This window comes from Leguminivora glycinivorella, chromosome 21 (genome assembly GCF_023078275.1).
Source record: "Leguminivora glycinivorella isolate SPB_JAAS2020 chromosome 21, LegGlyc_1.1, whole genome shotgun sequence".
NCBI classification, from domain to species: domain Eukaryota; kingdom Metazoa; phylum Arthropoda; class Insecta; order Lepidoptera; family Tortricidae; genus Leguminivora; species Leguminivora glycinivorella.
Window position 1 is genome coordinate 11,107,072 of NC_062991.1, and position 23,405 is coordinate 11,130,476.

General features: G+C 39.8%; 1 protein-coding gene across 5 annotated transcripts in view; it reads left to right on the forward strand.

Moving 5' to 3' along the window:
* LOC125237406 overlaps positions 1–20,819 on the forward strand; it is a 90,209-nt gene extending 69,390 nt beyond the window's left edge. The window contains exons 2-8 of one of the 5 annotated variants that reach the window (XM_048144444.1): positions 7,204–7,310; positions 7,808–7,896; positions 8,143–8,273; positions 13,199–13,306; positions 15,321–15,407; positions 18,520–19,656; positions 20,066–20,819. In XM_048144444.1, the coding sequence (XP_048000401.1) occupies positions 7,240–7,310; positions 7,808–7,896; positions 8,143–8,273; positions 13,199–13,306; positions 15,321–15,407; positions 18,520–19,656; positions 20,066–20,230 (1,788 nt within the window). In that variant the 5' untranslated portion in view covers positions 7,204–7,239 and the 3' untranslated portion in view covers positions 20,231–20,819. Of the gene's footprint in view, positions 1–7,203; positions 7,311–7,532; positions 7,603–7,807; positions 7,897–8,142; positions 8,274–13,198; positions 13,307–15,320; positions 15,408–18,519; positions 19,657–20,065 lie in introns of those variants that run through there. The other 4 variants (XM_048144445.1, XM_048144446.1, XM_048144448.1 and 1 more) reach the window with 4 other exon arrangements.
* Positions 20,820–23,405: the final 2,586 nt, after the last annotated feature.

The window sequence follows — 23,405 nt, forward strand, 5'->3', positions numbered from 1 at the left end:
TTTTTTTTTTCAATTAAAGGAAAAATGGAAAAATGTACACCTCCGGCAGGAATCGAACTGCGACCTTTGGTCTTGCCGGGGCCATCGCGCTTCCAACAGCACCACGGAGGCCTGCTGGATGTGTGCGAATCTATCCATGCCTTCCCTCAATTCTCAACCGCCTTAGGGTGGCGTTATAGCAAACATCTACCCGTAAGAATAGATCTTAACAGAGGCCGGAGGTGTGAATTTTTCCATTTTTCCTTTCATTGAAAAATATGGGTATAGTCTGTTAGGAAAGTCAACACTCTTGACTCTACTGCTATCGTACTTACATATTAACATCTTAGGACATAAGCGCACCTACCTATAGGTAGTAAGGTCCAACCAAGAGTACCAAGACTACGTATATGCCCGGCCAAGAAGGCTTCATACAACTTAGTTCGCGGCCTAGAATCTGGGTCGGACCTTAATAGGTAGTGTCCGAACGACAATATATTATAGCATTGTCAAAACGGCAGGTGCAGTTTTGTTTTAACACTTTCGAAACCGGGCTCTACGCGGCGCTACGACATTTTCGCTACATACGGGGAAACCCATGTAATCGGCTACGCTTCTACGAGCGGTGTACCCGACAGTCGGGTTCTTGGTAGCGAAAGTGTATTGAAATATATTATTTTTTTTACTGAAATATAATGTGTAGGTATACAAATTCTGCCGAAACCAAACTTAGGTAGGACAGGACATTTTCGAAACTACTCAGGTAGGTACACTTTCCCCGCAAAGCTTATTTGCAAGTTTTTTTGGCCGAAAACGAACCTAAATCCGAATCATAATACTTATTATTTTTCACTAGGTACACTACACATGGTACTATTTTATGCCGAAACTGAAGCTGAAACCGAAACTTCGCTCAGACCCTATTGGTTTATGAGGTACTTAGTTTCTCTGTAGGTTTCTGCTGACATCTTGGAGATAATCTTATAGATAAGAACCTCTTACCCTATATCGACTTGGCCTATAATTTTCGTACAGTCAGCATTTGACTATGCTGTGTTTTGTACGCATCGTGACATGTCTCTGAGGTCTCTGTTTTAGAAATATTATTCATGAGGAGGCACACTCAAAGGTTATGACAGATAGCGCCACCCTAGTAGTCCATGGCACAGATAAAGAATTTCATACGTGAGAGCGAGAATCAGAATCAGAATAGTTTATTTCATGATGTTGAGGCACATTAGGTGACAGTATTCAGTCGGTGAACGTGAAGATGATATGTTATTTTTCTCAAACATGGTATGAAATATTGATGTTATGTGCCTTATAATTGGCAGCGAAGTATGACATTGCAGGTGCGGCTAGGACGATTGATAGATAATGGAATTTCATACAAACCTTGCAGGCCAAGGCCGGCAAAGTCCTCTTTTTTAATTTCCAAACACAGATAATTGTGACATAACATCCAGGTATTTAGCCAATTAAAAAAAAAACTATAAGGGGCTTTATAGACGTGCCGACTGCAACTGGTACGGGCCCTAGACAATATTTGATTTTGGGTGTGTTTTCATACAAAAAAAATTTTTTCGTTTTTTTTTTAATTTTTTTTTCACTTTTTGTTTCACGGGGTATCAAAGGGGAACGAAAATTCGATTATTTTTGCGCTACGACGCACCGTTTAGGAGATACAGCCATCCAAAGTTACTATTTTCAGTAGACTTTATTTATTTCATACCATGTTTGAGAAAAGCACTATACATACCTCGGCGGGAAATGGGGTTGCCCGCCTCAGACCTATCCGTCGTCTATATGTCTTCGGCCGGCAACCCCCTTTGTCCCAGCCTCTGTAGTAATGTACTATTTCTCTCACACATAATTATGAATGACAGTGACATGCCTAGACAATTGCACAGGCGCCGCCTGGCGGGATAAATTGTCAGTGTGCCTCCTCATTAGTTCCCTGTCATTTTCCCTTATTTGGGCATTATACGAGGCGATTCATACGATTGAACTACGTCACTGTCTGTCTGTCTAGACTAACTTTGCAACGTCTTCAATACTGAATGTCATTATAGACGTAATATTTGTTTGAACTTTGTAGAGTTTGATAATACAATGCTCACAATATCACGCGCAAATCAAATGTTAAGAATGTTCTACCTTTCTGTACATGTATTTGATTTGCGTATTACCTAATCAAAATAAGAATGGTAATAATGGTCTCATAATGGTATTAATCTTGACTGTTGAAGGAAAGCGAAGGTAGCCATAATTGTGCTACACTGCTATGTCACCAGCAATTTCAAAGTCGAATAGGCCTCTCCACTGCGCATGCACAAACTCAAGAGCATTAAGTGTCATCTCACCTTTACTTAAGTCTGAAAGAGACGCAGCTACATCCCACATAGCCCCATCCCTTTCTTTTAGAGCTATACTTTTTTAATTATATTTGTATTAAGTCTTAAGTCATCGTTTCTTAATTCTATTACGGGAGCTTAGCGGGTGAGTTGGCTTAGTTTTAATTTAGTCTTAGACTTTAAGCTAGACCTAGATAGACTCGATGTAGGTAAGTCTAGTCTTAGTACTGTCCACTTTTTAATTTAAATATTACTTTATTTATTTACAACTATACATCTACCTAATTTACTATTACTATACACATTACTATCTAATGGTAGCTAATACGATAGTGTAGCAAATCTTAACCGAATTTTATTGTATGTTGGTAATAAATAAAGTAACATAACCACAAAATTAAAATTTTGAAAAAACCCCCGACCGCGACATAGTGCATTTCATAAAACATGGCTAAGAACACCCCCGACTAACTCAGCTTTCAAACAAAAAAACTAAATCGAAATCGGTTCATCCGTTCGGGAGCTACGGATGCCACAGACAGACACACACACACAGACAAACAGGCAGACAGACACACACCGACAGACACGTCAAACTTATAACACCCCGTCTGTAGATTTTTTTTTACTAAGTCATTGCGGCAATGCAATGCGACAAGCAATGGAAGTCCTACGATACTGCAAGCCTATTGTCCCCGAAGTTGGAAAATCTCTAAAAGCTTCAAGTTTTTTTTTGTAAATAAATAAATAAATATTATAGGACATTCTTACACAAATTGACTGAGGCCCACGGTAAGCTCAAGAAGGCTTGTGTTGTGGGTACTCAGACAAGACAACGATATATATAATATATAAATACTTATATACGTAGAAAACATCCATGACTCAGGAACAAATATCTGTGCTCATCACACAAATAAATGGCCTTACCGGGATTCGAACCCGGGGCCGCGGCATAGCAGGCAGGGTCACTACCGACTGCGCCAGACCGGTCGTCAAAATCATAGTTATAGTCAAATCATTTACCTATATTCCTCTAGTGCCCCAGGCGGGCAAGCGAGGTCGCGTGATAAAGCCTATCACATCAGGCTCTACTTTTCGCACTGTAAGTACTTGTAAGTGCAATAGGGAGGGACGCACCGACGAGATAAAGTTTATCAAACTAGTGTACTAGGCCCACAGGTCAACTTAAATGAAGGTACAATACAAACCATTTTCTGTCAAATTCTGTATTTGTATAAGTTTTTCTTTCCAATCTCACCAGTAAATACAGTAGCATTATCACATGGCCTGGAATCGAAGCCATAATCTAGGCATCGCAGAAGCCCTACGTGTGGCCTTGTCCTTCAGATATGTAGTTGACACTGCATTGCTATAAAATACTTAGTTGCATTACATAATGCGTTTTCTGCTTTCCTATCTGTGATTCTACGTTAGGTAGCGATGTCATTCCCGGTAATTTATACGACGATATAATCCGCGGTCGTTCGATATAATCCGCAAAGGTGGTTAAATTGAAAATTAAAATCTGAAAAGTTTTTTGTGAATAAAAAAAAACGTTTCCAAGGTACATACACGATTTTATTTTTCCTGTAAAATTTAGCATAAAAACAATATTTCGTAAAAATTTCATAATCTTTCGTTGGTAAACTTCCGAGGTAATAAACGGGGGGGGGGGGAAGGTTTTTTTTACATTTTCCTTCGTAATTCTTTTTTTTCTACAACAAAAAAATTATAAAAAATAGTTTTGATATGTACAATTTGAGGTCTTTCTAAACATACCCCCTTGAACTAGTAACTTGACATTTACAGTTTGCCCCCTTCCATTTTGGCCTTTTTCTATAATTAATATTAATATATTTTTTAAATTATACTATCAGTTTGTAGAGGTTCAAAATGTTTATAAATGTACCAAATTACAAATCGATAAGTAGTTCTCGCGATAGTCACTTATTACTCAAGACGATCGTTTATTATGCCAAATGTGATATGAGTCTAGTAGCCTACTTATTCCTGAAATTTTATTTCATATGTAATAGACCCAGAGCCCAGGCCCGCCAGACCTTCCTCAAATTCTCAAGGATGAAACTTTGGGACAATGTAGAGTTCATATCGGCGGTTAATGTGTGCATATTTTCTAGTTCGGCCCATCGGCCAATTTTTTGCTATCAAGTGATGAAGGTGAAAAAAAAAAGTGCTTACTTTCCTTAAATTCTCAAGGCTGATTTTTATATATGTGTTAGAGCACGTTGTTAGAAATTGGTTATCATCAATGCCAGACCGTTTCCGCCGGCCATAACTTTTACCAGACGCGACAAAGTTGGCAAAAAACGACTCTAACTTACCTCATTTTCTCAAGCCTGATTTTGATATATGATACGCAGGGACCTGTAACTAGACCGTTTGTAAGCAGCCAGACCAATCGGATGGACCCAACCATCCGCCAGACCGACTTAAAGTTTCGATATGAGCATTAGTAGAATTGAAATATTCCGGGTCTATAAAAGCTAAAAACTTGAATTTTCTACATTAAGCTACGTGTATATTGTATACTTGACGTAATAAGCGACTTTCAAAAATTTTACTTCTAAGGAAATAAAAAAATTGAAAGTTTATATGTGGTGCAAGATTAATTTTAAGCTATGAATTTTATTTACACTGCGTAAGTACATGTGTATTTTATTATAAATATAACTTTTACCAGACGCGACAAAGTTGGCAAAAAACGACTCTAAGTTACCTCATTTTCTCAAGCCTGATTTTGGTATATAATACGCAGGGACCTGTAACCAGACCGTTTGTAAGTAGCCAGACCAATCGGATGGACCCAACCATCCGCCAGACCGACTTAAAGTTTCGATATGAGCATTAGTAGAATTGAAATATTCTGGGTCTATAAAAGCTAAAAACTTGAATTTTCTACATTAAGCTACGTGTATATTGTATACTTGACGTAATAAGCGACTTTCAAAAATTTTACTTCTAAGGAAATAAAAAAATGAAAGTTTATATGTGGTGCAAGATTAATTTTAAGCTATGAATTTTATTTACACTGCGTAAGTACATGTGTATTTTATTATTAATATAACTTTTACCAGATGCGACAAAGTTGGCAAAAAACGACTCTAACTTACCTCATTTTCTCAAGCCTGATTTTGATATATGATACGCAGCGACCTGTAACTAGACCATTTGTAAGCAGCCAGACCAATCGGATGGACCCAACCATCCGCCAGACCGACTTAAAATTTCGATATGAGCATTAGTAGAATTGAAATATTCCGGGTCTATAAAAGCTAAAAACTTGAATTTTCTACATTAAGCTACGTGTATATTGTATACTTGACGTAATAAGTGACTTTAAAAAATTTTACTTCTAAGGAAATAAAAAAATGAAAGTTTATATGTGGTGCAAGACTAATTTTAAGCTATGAATTTTATTTACACTGCGTAACTACATGTGTATTTTATTATAAATAAAAGAAGAAAAATAAATTAAACTTTTTTTTCGGTCGTCGAACAAGGTGGTTTAAAATTAGTTTTAAGATCGATCCTTTTTAATTTGTGGGCGAGGGACCTCACACTATGTATAAATATGGCATATACTAATTATTACAATATAAGATAGAATAATAATCTACATCGAATATGATTCAATTTATTTTATACTATTTACAAAAGCAAAATCGTTGAATAATGCAAGAAAAGTTGTTGAACGTTCATTTTTGAATATTCATCCCCTACACGGGTTATAATAGAGTTGAAGTTTAGATTTGCAGTGTAAATAAAATTCATAGCTTAAAATTAATCTTGCACCACATATAAACTTTCATTTTTTTATTTCCTTAGAAGTAAAATTTTTGAAAGTCGCTTAATTACGTCAAGTATACAATATACACATAGCTTAATGTAGAAAATTCAAGTTTTTAGCTTTTATAGACCCGGAATATTTCAATTCTACTAATGCTCATATCGAAACTTTAAGTCGGTCTGGCGGATGGTTGGGTCCATCCGATTGGTCTGGCTGCTTACAAACGGTCTAGTTACAGGTCCCTGCGTATCATATATCAAAATCAGGCTTGAGAAAATGAGGTAAGTTAGAGTCGTTTTTTGCCAACTTTGTCGCGTCTGGTAAAAGTTATATTTATAATAAAATACACATGTACTTACGCAGTGTAAATAAAATTCATAGCTTAAAATTAATCTTGCACCACATATAAACTTTCATTTTTTTATTTCCTTAGAAGTAAAATTTTTGAAAGTCGCTTATTACGTCAAGTATACTATATACACGTAGCTTAATGTAGAAAATTCAAGTTTTTAGCTTTTATAGACCCGGAATATTTCAATTCTACTAATGCTCATATCGAAACTTTAAGTCGGTCTGGCGGATGGTTGGGTCCATCCGATTGGTCTGGCTGCTTACAAACGGTCTAGTTATAGGTCCCTGCGTATCATATATCAAAATCAGGCTTGAGAAAATGAGGTAAGTTAGAGTCGTTTTTTGCCAACTTTGTCGCGTCTGGTAAAAGTTATGGCCGGCGGAAACGGTCTGGCATTGATGATAACCAATTTCTAACAACGTGCTCTAACACATATATAAAAATTAGCCTTGAGAATTTAAGGAAAGTAAGCACTTTTTTTTTTCACCTTCATCACTTGATAGCAAAAAATTGGCCGATGGGCCGAACTAGAAAATATGCACACATTAAACGCCGATGTGAACTCTACATTGTCCCAAAGTTTCATCCTTGAGAATTTGAGGAAGGTCTGGCGGGCCTGGGCTCTTGATCTATAACTAATATCGCACTATTCGATGACAATATTATATTTATCAATCTTTTTGACCAGTGAAATTTTCCTTTTGCAGGTGTTACTCGACGCATGGCGCGTGCGCTGGGGCAAGATGTCGGGCATGACTGGCGCGAGTATGCTGCGCACGCGACGCAAAGATGTCAACCTCAAACCCAACCGCAAGTGAGTAGCACTGCTTGTACCCGACGCTAGTAGCTTGTAGTCGACGCTAGTGGCTTGTAGTCGACGCTAGTGCCGTGTAGTCGACGCTAGTGGTGTGTTAGCGGCAAGATGTCGGGCTTGACTGGCGCGAGCATGCAGCGCACACTACGCAAAGATAACCTCAAACCCAACCGCAAGTGAGTTGCTTGTAGTCAACGCTAGTGGTGTGTTAGCGGTAAGATGTCGGGCATGACACTGGCGCGAGCATGCTGCGCACACGACGCAAAGATGTCAACCTCAAACCCAACCGCAAGTGAGTAGCTTGTAGTCGACACTAGTAGCTTGTAGTCGACGCTAGTGGCTTGTAGTCGACGCTAGTGGCGTGTTAGCGGGACAAGATGAACATGACTGGTGCGAGCATACTGCGCACACGACGCAAGGATCCGCAGGCTAGCAATCTAATGAAAGTAATGAATCTAGTGTACCCACACATTTTTTGACATATTTTTCTTTCGCAGGTTGGACCGCAAGTCGTCGCGTGGCATGCTCTTCGAGAACGAGGAGCTGCGTCTGCGCACCATCAACATTAACGCGGAAGTCGAGAGAGGTAACAAATTCATTCAAATATTCTTTAATTTACATACAAAAATTGTAACCAACTTTTATCATTAACCATTAAATTGGCAAAAACGCGTATTCGGTAGTGTTTGTATTTGGTGTTCGTAGCAAATACCAAGAGTGTGGAGCCGCGAAGTGTATTAAAACACTGTTTTATTTCTACCTTATCGTTTCTTCCGCTGATATGTTCAGTTGAGTATTTAAAATTTTAATTCTCTAAAATTATTTTCAACAGGGCAGTCAGACATAAAGAAGCTGAAGCGAGAGAATGACCAGCTAAAGCGAGAAATCTCCGCGCTCCGCTACGAGTATGACCGTCTTGACCGCCTGCTGCGCGACCGGAAATCTTCGCCTGACAACTCTGACGTAAGCACTTATGTGATCTTTATGGACTTTACATAGAATGCGGATCCTCATGCTGTTTAGAGAAGCAGTGAGCATAACACCTAATACCTATGTGTGCATTGTGTATTTTTTATATACCGACGACTGAATAGAATTACCTACCGGGATTTATGGTGAGAATGAGTGGGAAATCTCTGTTCTCTGCTACGAGTATGACCGGTTTGACCGCCTGCTGCGTTACCGGGAGTCTTCGCCAGACAACTCTGACGTAAGCAATTAGGTGGTCTTTTCATTGGATTCGAGTGACCGGGAAGTATAGCGAGTATAATGAGCGGTAAATCTCCGCGCTCCGCTACGAGTATGACCGTCTTGACCGCCTGCTGCGTGACCGGAAATCTTCGCGTGATAACTCTGACGTAAGCACTTAGGTGGTCGTTATGGTTTTTACATTGGATGCAGATCCCCATGATCTCATTGTGAGTGTATATAGCGACGATCGGCGGGAATAACCGGGAAATATGGGGACTTTTGGGAGTATGAGCGGTAAATTTCTGCTCTCCGCTACGAGTATGACCGTCTTGACCGCCTGTTGCGTGATCGAAAATCATCACGTAAGCCTTTTTTTCAAAGTTGTCCACCCCACTTTATTTGTGACATGGGTATATTTTACGCGTTTCATACTTAGAATCGCGAGGTCTTTCGATCCTGATAGGAGAAAAAAAATGTTCCAAGATTTCCATACATTTTTCAAACCTTCCATTCCGTTACCGCCATACAAAATGTATGAAATAATGGTAACGGAATGGGAAAAAACCCTTGGGACACTTTGTTCTCCTATTAGGATTGAAAGAGCTCGCGATTCTAAGTGGAAACCACATAAAAAAATCCAAATCCAAAAATAGTGAGGTGGACAGTTTTGAAAAAAATGGCCCACCTGACAACTCTGACGTAAGCACTTAGATGGTCTTTATGATCTTCACATTGGATGCGGATCCCCATGCCGTTTAGAATAGTCGTAAGCTATGTGTGTATTGTGTTGTGGTCCTGAAAATATCACCAAAGATCACCATGGGGAGTGGGTCTATGATAAGCCAAAAACGTATATGATTAATGGACGCCTCCTTATTTTCTGTTTTTGATGATTGTGCATCATCAATTGCAGTGTAATGTTTCACAATTATTCACTGAAAACATGGTAAAATGTCAAACTTTTCAGTGTTTTCATCTTTTTCATCTTCTTGTCACTCATTACACAGCCTCCTACATTTTTAACTACAAATCATGTACGTGCCTAACCATAAATATACCTAATGGCTTCGCAATAAGGGTTCCAACTAATCAATTCTGTCAAAGATGCTATTATGTACACTCGAGTTTTGCCGATCGCGTTTGGCAACTGCCCAAGGGACATCCACTACCATTAGTTTTAAAATACGTTACTCGATAACGCGAAATAGTATTTTTTGCAACAGGCGTTTAAAGGAGGTCAAAAAAGACGAGTGGCGTGGGTAGCAATTTGAGGCGAAGCCGAAAATTGTTATTAAGACGCCACGAGTATTTTTTGACTCAGTTAAACACCGTTGCATACAATACTTTTTCTACGACCATGCACTTAGTTTTTAATATTTTTCTTGAACAACTTTCGTGAAATTCACACTGTTTCCTGTATTTTGACGCGGCGGCCTCCCCTCTGTTCCTGCCTCACCCTGTCGCTCGCACTCCCCCGCGCCGCCGCCGCCGCCAGCCCCCGGCGCCCCGCGTACCCACGCTATATCCATTACAGGCTACCTAACAATGCTTTAAGAGCTATATCGTAAGGGTGGGTGCGCGGGGCGCCGGGCGAGGGCGGGCATCTTTTATGTAGGGTTTTAACGATCTATGCACGTCACTGTAAATGACGAATAACAACACGGGAGTAGAAAAATTACATTAAATGTATGGAGAACAAACAGCGCCCCGAAACGGTTGCTAAAGCGTTTGGCATTTCTACGACGCGAAACGAAAACGAAAACGCCGCGAAAGGTAGTCTGGCTCTGTCACGCCAATACGCAAGAGCGATAGAGATAGATATCTACGAGCGTTTCGTGTCGTGAGCGTTTGTGCATTCGGCTACGCACGCAGTGGACGCTCAGAGCAGAGCTTGAGCGGGCGAGCGTGCGTCCATACCACACAGATGTCATTGTATACCATAGATCAAGCAAACGTATCTACTTAGCGTGTCAAATGAACGCAGTAAAATCCACTGAGTTGACCGTCTTTACTTGCAGCTTGCAGCTTTCGGTCGTCGATTTTTGTAAGTTGAAGTCAACAAAAACATTAAAAATGCCTCGTTACGTGATATTTAATTGCAACAACACAAAAATTATTAACACTCATGGGCCTGAGACATATTTAAAATAACAGGAAAGTAAAGTAACAACTGCAGTACAAAATTTCTTCTGAACTTGTTTCTTCTATCTAAATCTAGTTCTGTGGTCCATACCTTATCTAGCGTAGACTCAGGACACTTGTACAGTCGAGTTCATAAATATGTGTACATTTCTTCACCTTAACGGTGAAGAAATGTACACATATTTATGGACTCGACTGTATGAGCTTAAATTTTTTGACATACGCGCCGCAAGCCGCGCTTCACGCCCAATATGAGCGTGCACTCATGCCTTACACTTGGAGAACTAAAATTTACCTACAGTTTCCGTGAAGATTATGGTACCGTGTAAAATGTTCTAAAAGATCAAACTCGTGGTAGAGGGACAGAAGGCTAACGACCGAAAGTCCCTTGACCTATATGGGTAACGAGTATTCTTTGTACTGAGTGATAAAAGTTAAAAACAGTTCGTCAAACGCCCATGTGATTGCTACGCTGAATGATACGACCGAATACCTTCAGATCTTTCTACTGAAACGACCCTTAAACATAAAAGACGATCGTATTTTTTAATTAGGTTAAATATGTATGTAAATGCGTCAGCATTTTAATGAACTGCTATTAGTTTGTAGTTCATCGTTTCATCTAATCATTATGCTTTGCGTAACAGATTTGAAGTGCGTCGCATAGCGATAGCGCCATCTATCGGTAAAGATAAAGTTCTTCTCACTGGCAGTACCTACCAACATTTTGTAAGTAGGTTCCATCTATTACGATATTTGGGAACAGGTGGAACCACCACCTTAATGATTACGAGGGTCATGCCAAAAGAAATTAGATACTCAAAATTTACATACTTTATTCTTTATTACAGCTATCTATTTTTTCGAAGTATTCACCGTGAACACGTATACACGTTTTCATCCGTCTAAACCACTTAGAAAATACCGATGACCACTCTTCTTTAGACACCTCAGAAATTTCGTAATTATACGCAGCCAACGCATCTTCTTTGTTCTCAAATCGCCTTCCTTTTAATTTTTCTTTAATTTTAGGAAAAAGATAAAAATCACAGGGGGCTAGGTCAGGGGAATATGGGGGGTGGGGCAGAATAGTCACGTTTTTTGAGCTGAAATAGTCAAGTGTTCTAGCGGAAGTGTGCGGGGCAGCGTTGTCGTGGTGCCAGAGCAGGTGCCGGGTTCCTGACTTCGGCCGCTTGTCACACCAAGCTGACAGTACTCTTGGGGCACAAACTGTCACATACCATTCTGAATTAACTGTCTTTTGATCTTCTAGCACTATTGTAGCAATATGTCCCGTCTTGCAGAAAAATGAGGCAACCATTTGTTTTTGTGTGCTTCGGGTTCGGCGACATTTTGTTGGCGTCGGCTCATCTTCAAAACACCATACTGTAGACAGTCGCTTTGTTTCGGGATCGTAGTTATATAGCCATGTTTCGTCACCTGTAAGTATATCATATACGTTTTTGTTCTCGCCTGCGTCGAATTTATCTATCATAAATTTGCACCAATCCACGCGACGGTCTTTCTGTAAATCGGTGAGCTTGTGCGGCACCCATCTTGAACAACGCTTATGAAGAGACAGTTTACTATGAATTATAGTTTGCAATGCTGCTGATCCAACGCCCAGTTCAAGCTCGAGCTCTACATATGTAATACGTCGGTTCTCACGAATATTTTTTTCCACAGTCTTTACATTTTCTTCAGTGACTGCGGTTGGCGGCCGTCCGGTCTTCGCCTCATCTTCAAAGCTCTCCCGTCCTCTTTTAAATTCAGCAAACCAATTGAAAACAGTTGCACGTGAACACGCAGACTCTCCAAAAGTCGAGACTAAAAGTTCAAAACGCTCTTGAGGTGTTAAACCTTTTTTAAAGTCATAATATATCATAACACGAAAATCACGTCGAGTAAGCTCCATTGTTGCGGAAAATTCCCGCCAAAATTATTTAGAAAAAAAATCATTAAAAAAGGAATCCTAAGAATTTCCAAGTGTTCCATTTTTAAATTTATAAGCAGATAACCTACCTTTACATTGGTGTGTAACTGGCCAGTATCAATCAAATGACCATGGAGTATCTAACTTCTTTTGGCATGACCCTCGTACATGATTTCATTTACGGAACGTTCGTTTATGCCAGTACCGGATCCGGGAGGGTGTTCCATGACCTTGATCTATTGTGATATGTAGTTGTACATATATATAGCATACTTTCTCTTTCTAAGGTAGTGTGGCTGGGGGTCGTGCTCTATAAGTTCGAATGTTGTCGTTGTCGAATTCTGTGAGTTCGATTCCATTCTATGATATCCATTGTGATTTATGAGGTCCATGCCCTCAACATCCATTGTGATTATGAATTGTGGTTGTATGTAAATAAAGCACATACAGCTTCCGTTGGCAGGACAGCGCGTCTGTACCTATGCAGTGCATGTCCCGAATCCGCCAGTGTCGGATCCGGAAGGGTGTTCCATGACCTTGATATATTGTGTTCCATGACCTTGACCTCCATAGTGATATAAACTGTAGTTGTATGTAAATAAAGCACAGTTTCCATTGGCAGGACAGCGCGTCTGTATGCAGTGCGTGTCCCGAATGCGCCAGTGTCGGATCCGGGAGGGTGTTCCATGACCTTGAAGCAGTTCCGGAGGAGGGCGAGGAGGGGAATAAGGTGAGGTTTTACAACTACACGGTAATTTCAGTAAAAAAGCGAGAAAATGACAAATTTCACAAAGAAAGAAAGTTTTATAGTCAGGGCTCGGAAATATGCCCGTCATTTTGAAATCATGAAGTATCATGACCATATTTTATATTAAAATATTGGTCGTAGGTAAGTACTTGTCTAGAGCTGTTATAGGGCATATTAAACCGTTGACATGGGTAGGTACTAACAGAGTTTTTTAAAATGACGGGCATCTCTTTATATTATATTATGTTTTATTACGCAAAGTAAGGTATGGTCAACATATAATACTTATGTATCAAGTATCTATTTATGTACCTATTTGGTACAATTGGTATGTACGTCACTTCAACTGTAGCTAGAACTTCCCTTCGAAGGGGACTTCAAACTATAAATTCAATTCGCAGAATGGAATCAAAACAATACACAATCAAAACAAATTCATTCATAAGGCACTGGTCCCACCGCGAGCTAGTAAGCTATGAGCTATCGGCTATAAAAACGAACAAAAGATAATCACTCCCGTGCAAATAAAAGAGACACTGCGATGTTTATAGTTACTCGCCCAGCGGTGAGCTATCAATATAGACATAGACATAGAAAATTTTTATTCAACATCACATGAAAATGTTACAAACAATGAAGTGTTACATTTGGATTTGATAAAGTAAAAAAAACTTAAATCTAGATTAAGCATCTAAGAAAATGAGTTATACAGGTGAGATTAAAATATTCATGTGCGTTAAATAGGAGCTTGCCTCAGCATAATGTTGCAGCATGCTAACTACAACGCTGGTTTTCAGGCAGACCCTTGATATATTGTCACCTTACAGCTGTTAGTCGAAAACCGATTGGCTTGAAAATTGTGCTGAATGTGGAGTTGTGTGTAAATAAAGAAATGGTAGAATGGCATTTTGGAGTAGTGTTCGCAATAATATAATATATAGTCACAAAATCGGAGTACGTGTAGGAAATAAATATAAAAAAGAGAAATATTTATAAAATGGCAAAAACATATAATAATTTAATATTAATTTTAAGATACAATCAATATAAATATTGTTATAAATATGTCGGTGTGGCTCTAGTACCAGGAGGTAGCATGTTTTGAATACTTAAAAGATGTTTTTTTACCCTTAATTTAAAACTGGTAATTATATTTAAGTTTTTGAGAGGTGGAGGTATATTGTTCCAACATTTAGTTGCAGTATATTTGAAACGTCATTAGGACATATCGCCGTGTCTCTTTTATTTGCTTGGCAGTGCTTATCTTTTGTTCGTTTTATAGCCGATAGCTCATAGCTTACTAGCTCGCGGTGGGACCAGTGCCTAACCTAACTAAATCTTATGAGTAACCCGGAACAGAACATTGTATTACATTTTCTAAGAACAAAGCTAGAACATTTACCTACCCTACTTCATGTATCTAGACTATTATAAGCCGTATAGCAGTTAGCATACGTTTTAAAATGAATGATCATAAAGGTAGAAAAGTACATCTCTCAGTGCAGAGGAGCAGTTTGTAGCAATTAGCCACGTGCTCGAATTTTCCAGAACATACAAAGCTTACATCTGAAAAAGATGATCGACTTAAGTGTGGTAATGGGATTGGAATTTCACCACCCTCTTTCTTCCCGTTGGGTGTCGTAGAAGTCGACTGTGGAATCTGTGTTGTACCATCGACAACACTGTTAGCTGTACATTTGTAATCCTTATTACAAGGTCATAAAGTCTACCGATGGTTAGCTAAGACTGTTGCTGTTAGTATGTGGCCTAGGCTCTCGCCTCTTGTGGCCTCTCGGCTGGCAATTTGTCACCGCAATTCCATTATTATTTATTTATTTATTTTCTGTCTAGGTACCCTTGAAGGGCACTGAAACTTGAGTAATTTCAGCAATTTTGAAAACAATGATATAACCCAGACAGTGCTATGTAAACATCATCATAATTTTATAGAAGCTTGAGGGTAATCATTTTAATTATTTATGTTCTTAAACACCAGAAAAAGCAAAGTCTTGGAAAACCATGGATTCCACCCACTCCTAAGCAAACACGTCGCGGGGCTAAGCAAGCCTCAACGCAGACCTTTGTACGTATGATTTGTGACCCTGTGTTTGCGTTTGTAGTGCTAGATTAGATTAGTGTACAGTCCATTATCGTGTGATAGTTCAGAACAGAAACGATCATCATGTCATTTAAGTAGGGATGACGACTACATAAAAAAAAAAAGGCATTCTGTTTAGTCCGTCAGTTAGATCGTCTAATAATACTGAACACATATTTTTCACTTTTTCTAATTAATTAAAAAATACAAAGATAAAGAGCATCAAAGTTCCGGAGTGGGGGCTTGTGACGTCACTTCTATGTAAGTAAAAATTGTACCTAGGCGCGACGTCACTCGAAACTTCAACGCACTGTACCGTCGTCATTTTTCGTTTACGAGAAAAAAGATAAAAATCTTGTCTAAAATTCTTTGATAATCTAACTGACGGACTAATTAGTTTTTTTATTTTAGTCGTCTCGCCTGTTCTAAAAAGACAAAAACTCGCATTGTCTTCTAGTCACAGCACTCACAGCTCATTGGAGCCTGGGATCAACATGGCCACTAATCACAAACTTTAAATAGGCATTCATTTTGCTGAAGCGACTGTTATCTGATCCCCTACCTAGACGTCACTAATGGGCTTCATATTGTGATATACAGTTAATATAGAGAAGCCAAATGAATGTGAAAATATAGTGACTTTCTTTGGACATAGATTTCATCCTATTTAAATCCAGGTTATTTGTCTTGTAAATAATCATTTTGTGTGCGAGTTTTTATTTTCTCAGCGTTTTTAACCCAAGTGACCCCTCTGCCAATTCCACTCTAACGTTTGACGCATCGAAGCTTCCGACAGCAAAAATAGAGTCCATTAGTAACCCATAACGATCCAAACTCATCCTTATTGCATGGGAAAAGAAAGTCCTAGCTATATGAGTCAAGGGCGCAACAAAATATAACACCTAATGTAAGATTATAAATAAATCTAGTCGAGTCCCGGCCGCGCACGCGTCTGTTCATATGTGACAGTGATTTTTAATGTGTTTACGAAACCGTGTGAAATTTTGCGATGGGTTTTCGAATCCTTATAGTGAGATGTCAAAGTGAGGTGATGAGTTGAATTTGGCTTATGTTCAGTGTTCATGTTATTATTTTGAGGGTATGTATTTTTGGTGTGATGAGCTGTCAGTGTTGGTGTGTAAGTGTCTAACTGTCACGATAGCTGTCAAGAGAATATCTTAACAGCAGATCCAAGTCAGTAATGTCGGATTTTTAAAAAAGTCTAGACTTGTACAACAAATTGGCAAAACAAAAATAATTTTGCGTATAGAATTCAAGTGGTGTAGTGAAAATGAATCAGCTATGACGGGGCGAATACGTCTGCTGAAGTTTCATTACGGTATAATAACTATTTAGCTCGGGATATTAAACTGATATTATTTTATTTTTGAGTAGGTATGCTAATCTACTTCTGTTCTTAGTAAATATAGTTCAAGAAGATCCGTACTCCCATCTTAAAGGCCCACAGTGTGCTCGAATTAAAAGCTCTATGATATTGCAAGTGTCCATAGGCGACGGTATTTGTTTACTTTCAGACGCATTGTTTTTCGAATGGGAAGGCCCATACAAAAATATTTCAAATTGTAATAAATAATCCAGTTGAACCATGTGCTATTTTTGCAGAAAAAATAAATAAGTCTTCATTGGAAAAAAAACAGTGAGTAAAATATGAATTGACACATAAATACTGTACAAATTGGTAGTGAAATGTGTCCAAAACATATAGGGCTATGATTTCGATAATATTAGAAAGTTTTCACACAAATTGAATATAGGTAATTATTTTTGGAAATGGAAAACTTCTACCGATATGAGAAATTTCCCATCTTTTTCTATGTGAATTCACGTTTAGGTCTAGGTTCCCCCGAAATAAATGCAAAACACGTCCCGTCTAGTTCACCGGTTTAGCATTCAGGCCGGCGTGGCGAGTCATAAAGTTCAGGTCGTAAATAATATCCGTCCGTCTGTCATAAAAGTCGTTATACTGGCCACGTATGCGCGTGACAATACTGCCGAGGAAATGTAGGTGAAATGAAAATACCTATCGTTTGATATCAAGATGCCTAATTCGCGCAAAATTCTACAATTATAAACAGCATAAAATCCTTTTATGTTTAGAGCCCAGTAGCTGGGCCATTTTTTTCAAAGTTGTCCACCCCACTTTTTAGGGTTCCGTAGTCAACACAACAGGGTTCCCCTTATAGTTTCGCCATGTCTGTCTGTTCGTCTGTCTGTTCGTCCGTCCGTCCGTCCGTCCGTCCGTCCGCGGATAATCTCAGTAACCGTTAGCACTAGAAAGCTGAAATTTGGTACCAATATGTATATCAATCACGCCAACAAAGTGCAAAAATAAAAAATGGAAAAAAATGGTTTATTAGGGTACCCCCCCCCCACATGTAAAGTGGGGGCTGATATTTTTTTTCATTCCAACCCCAACGTGTGATATATTGTTGGATAGGTATTTAAAAATGAATAAGGGTTTACTAAGATTGTTTTTTGATAATATTAATATTTTCGAAAATAATCGCTCCTAAAGGAAAAAAAAGTGCGTCCCCCCCGCCCCTCTAACTTTTTAACCATATGTTTAAAAAATATGAAAAAAATTACAAAAGTAGAACTTTATAAAGACTTTCTAGGAAAATTGTTTTGAACGAAACCCTACACTGAGCGTGGCCCGACACGCTCTTGGCCGGTTTTTTTTTTGATTTGGAAACTTTTATGTGGTTTCCACTCAGAATCGCGAGCTCTTTCAATTCTAATAGGAGAAAAAAAGTGTCCCAAGGTTTTTTTCCCATTCCGTTACCATTTTTTCATACATTTTGTATGGCGGTAACGGAATGGAAGGTTCGAAAAAATGTATGGAAATCTTGGGACATTTTTTTTCCCCTATCAGGATCGAAAGACCTCGCGATTCTGTCTGAGTATTAATCGCGTAAAAAATACCCATGTTACAAAAAAATTGGGGTGGACAACTTTGAAAAAAAAATGACCCAGCTACTTGCAGACATAATTTTGGAAAATGGTGCACCTAATACAAAACCACCTTCTGTAACTTTTACAATTGCATTTCTACTCACACAATAACTGTATTTTCCAGAGCGGCGTTGAGTCCCCATGCACATGCGACGATTGCCAGCGGCCCGAAGACATTCCCATCACCAAACAACCGACCAGTACTCAGATGACACCCATGATGCCCACCACAGCTCCCAACACACAAACTCAAGCCCCAGAGCGGCCCGTCGATGTCCTCATACACGACAACCAGGAACCGCAGTACTTCCACAGTGTTACCTCTCCCCCCTACCACGTAACCACACCTCCCCCTCCAGGCTTCGTCCTCGCCCCATACCAACCCCCTCGATTCCACACAGGAGGAAACGTTGAAGACTTACTAGGAGATGTCCAAAACACACCTACGATACAAACTACCTTTATCCAGCAGAATTCCGTCTTCATGTGCGAAAAAAAGGTTTTACAAAAATGCTGCTGCCAGAAACGAGAACCGGCACCAACGACGTCGCAAGACGAAAAACAAAAGTCCTATGTGACGGAAAAGAATATAGAACTAACGTATGATTATCCGAGAAACACTCCAGTTAATGCAGCTAATGTAGCTCCTAGTCCTAAGTCTGGAGATGAGCATACAACAACTACAACAGAAGTGGCAAGCACAGTTGTTTTCGTCGAAAGAAGGATACCAGTGAAGCCAAAAAAGTTCGATTTCTTCTTCAGATCTCGATCAGCCCCAGTTGGAGACCACGAAGAACCTATATACGCTACTGTTAATAAATTACCAAAGAGATTAAGACGAATGGAATTAGCCAATTTAGAGAAAGAAGTAGCTTACAAATCTGCCGAACCAGATTCTTCAACGCGTACAGAGCTGACGTTAAAAACCGACTCAGAATCTCAAGTACCTCATCCAGATGACGATACCAGTAGATCTGAAAGAGAAAAGTCCACAGTCCCGCAAAGACCAGATTCTCCTAAAGCGAAGAAGCGGAAAAGATTCTCGCTGACTTTTAAAAAGAGGGAGAGAAAAAGAAAAGAGAAGAAGGATAAGAAGAAAGAGACGAAGAATGGTGTGGCGAAGGTGCCGGTGATAGAGAGTGATAATGAGCGGTTGATAGATAAGGAACAGGAGAAGCCTAAGCTTTGCACGCGGCATCGGCCGAGGAACACGTTGTCATCGTCAAGCTCTGGCCCGCGGTACAAGCGGGATAGCTATCAGGTAGTTTCATATTTATTTATTAATATTGTACTGGAACTGCTTACTGAACTTAAACTGGTTAGTAGAACAGAGTAACAGATCCATCAGTTACAGTGAAATTTTTACTTACATGTAGGATTTACGGGCTTGAAAAAACTTAGCGTCTGACTCCTAGGCCTTACTTTTACCACCAGTCGTTGTCAAGGCCAAAATCTCGTCCCACCAAAATCTTTGTTCTGAACAACTCTTTGACGTACCTGCTATGAAGACGCAGCTACAGATACGATAGCGTTTTTTACACTCCGGACCTTGCGCTATCTTCTCTACTTCTGCTTACTTTCTCAAACCAGCGAAACTTGACACTCATCATCAAAAGTCGTGCAGTATCCAATACATGAACAACCAACTAACAAACTGTTTCCGCTTTCAGGAGATGACGACATCCCACTCTGAGCACGAGCGAACCAACAGTGTCTGCTCCTCAGTCAACTCTCTGGCGTCAGCGTGTACACACAAATCCAGGAAACTCTCCGCCCCACCCATCGCTGACGGTTCCATACCGTGGTGCGGATGCTGGGGCGCAGGATGTGTGTGATAGGCTCTTAACATTGACATAGTTATTGACCCTGGTCCTAGGACAATTGAAGGCAGACTAAACTCACTTGCATCAGAAACTCTCCACTCCACCCATCGCTGACGGTTCCATACCGTGGTGTGGATGCTGGGGCGCTGGCTGTGTGTGAGAGAGCCCATGGACCTAGAGTAACCCTCCCATCGCACTTACAAGTCCAGAGAACTTCACTTAGATTAGGAGCGAACCAACAGTGTCTGCTCCTCAGTCAACTCTCTGGCGTCAGCGTGTACACACAAATCCAGGAAGCTCTCCGCTCCACCCATCGCTGACGGCTCCATACCCTGGTGCGGCTGCTGGGGCGCAGGATGTGTGTGACGGGCTCCTAAAATTGGCATAGATATAGACACAGGTTTAACGACAGTTGAAGATATAGACTAAACTCCCTGGCATCGGAAACTTTCCACTCCGCCTATAGCTGACGACTCCATACCCTGGTGTGGCTGCTGAGACGCTGGTTGTGTGTGATAGAGCCTTTGGACTTAGAATAACCCTCCCTTTAAACTTACAAACTAGTCCAGAACACTTTAGCAAACAGCAAATTCAGAAGATACTGATATCACAGTATAATAAAGAGTACTATCGTACAGTATGGCCACTCCCGCTCCCCGCTGAAAGTGCCGCCCACCCCCTCTCGGTTACCTGACAGTTACCGCCTGTCAAAAACGCGAACAGTCGACCTGTCATATCTCACTCATACAAGCATGGTACGCGTTCACCTACACGAACTTAGACTGTGTGCTAGGAACGCGCCTCTTTCATATATTTAATCGCCATTGTCCGAGGTGTGCTGATATCCTACTTGGATGGTACAGTCACACAAGTGATGATTTCTGTATCTTGTCGCTTTTAATCGTTTGACAATTTCGTATGACATTTCAAACGAGACGTTAATGTTACAAGGTATAGAAATCATCACATATTTATGCCGGTGACAGGTGACTGTACACAAGCCACAGACCAACGGTGTCCGATTTTCGGTAAACTCACCTCTCTTAGCTCAGAACTGTTGACAACTAAGTTAAATAGGAATTTGTACACCAATGTAGAGCAATCTTATTTACACAATGTACAATTAGGTTAGTCTTCACTTTAGAGATACTTATTTACCTACCATGGACCAAAAAATAAGAACTAAGAAATTATGTTGTAATTTTACCAAAGTACACAAAGTAAAATAATAGGGTTTTTGCACACTGTTTTGCACTGCCAGAAATAGAACATCTACAGTTAGAGAATAGAACAGAATTTAATACTTAGGGCCGGTTCCATCAAACCGTCTGTCACCGTTAAAGCGTTCGTAAAATTTTATTGTATGGGAAGTTCCATAGACGTCTGCTGCGTGACGATGATGTGTCTGTCAAATGTGGTTGATGCAACTGACCCTTAGTTCCCTTCTTTTATAAGGTGCTAAGAATTAGGTAAGAAAGGAAAATTTAAAATGATTTTTCCACTTTATTGACCTTTCTAAACCATTGCTTCATGCTTCAAAAGCACAAGAGTTATGCATTTTGTTAAATTTGTAATTACTTGTAAAAATCAATGTTCAATTTGATTACAGGCGAAGCAAATGTTGATATAGTATTTTATGCAACTGGTGGTTAAAAGAGGTCAAAAAAGGCGAGTGGCGTGGGTAACAATTTGAGGCGGAGCCGAAAATTGTTAATAAAGACGCCACGAGCATTTTTTGACTCAGTTAAACACCGTTGCATACAATACTTTTTCTACGACCAAGCACTTACTTTGAAAGAAAATTATAAATTCAATAAATACCTACTTTCAGTCATCTTAGTTATCTAGTGGACCACCTACCATTTCGAATATGCAGTTTGAGTGCAAACATGAAAATAAAACTGTCTATGGTACATGGTTCTTTGAAGCCTGGCCACTAAGACGAATCGAGTCGAGTTGAATCGAGTTCTCATACATTTGAATGCGATTCGACGCGTCGCCAATGATCGCAGCAGAAAACGAACGAGTCTCGACTCTGCGAATGCCAGGCTTTATCTGACATTCTAAGGTTGGCAACAATGTACCTATTTCATACAATATTTTAATTTTCTACGATGAAGTGATTGGTTTGTTAAGTTGGTAGCAATGTATTTACTGAACTGTAACAGCTATATCGTGCTACTGCTACTAAATGTTTTCAGGGTATAGACTAGATAGACTTGTCCTGACATCTTTTATGTAGGGGTTTAAAGTACTATGCACGACCTTGTAAGTCACGAATAACCGTACGGGAGTAGAAAAAAACCTTTTTGAATATAGCTTTAGCAACAAATGAGCTTAAATCTGTTAAGGATGGCGCAATCTTATGATAAAACATATCTGTTGTATTATGAATAAAATATTTATTGTACAGTTATTTATATTTGAAATATGGTGTTTCATTTTAACATGAATATGAGATTGTTTAAACCTCCAACCGCCTAAGTGTAAGCATAGAGGATTAAGTAAGGGAAGTCGTAACTCCATACAGTAAATGTATTTGTATTTATATTTATATAGGCATAGTTAAGTGACATCTAGCGACAATCACGCGTCTATCAGGCGTCAACTAGCGTAAATTATCAGTACTGCTACTTGTCAATAGATGTCGCGACGAATGAAGAGTCTAATGCTCACCAATTTTTAGATAATATTACAATAGTATTAACCAGTATTCTGTTTTCAATTCCTTCTGCTTGTAATATAAGTTGTAAACTGTTCTAATATTACATTTTTGGCAGACGAGACACTGTTGCCACCTAGTATCGAAATTCACGCTATTTGACGCGTGGTTGTCGCTAGATGTCACTAACTATGCCTATACAAATAAGCCGCATTTACTGATGTATGGAGTTACAACTCTTCCCTTACTTGTTCCTCTATGGTGTCATGCGCGGATCCAGGGGGAGGGGTCATGACCCCCCCCCCCCCCCGAACCTAGATTGGCCTAGATAGACCGCGTGAGCCCCCCCCCTGGGGCCTGGGCCTTTACCACGTGACCCCCCCCCCCCCCCCGGCACGAAGCTGGATCCGCGCTTGTATGGTGTAAGGTCTGAGTGGACGCTCGGAGCGTTCGGTTTTGCGTGGCGGACTAGCGTGCGTCCGCCCTATGCAGCGTGGAATCGGGACACTTGTGAGCATTTCTTTT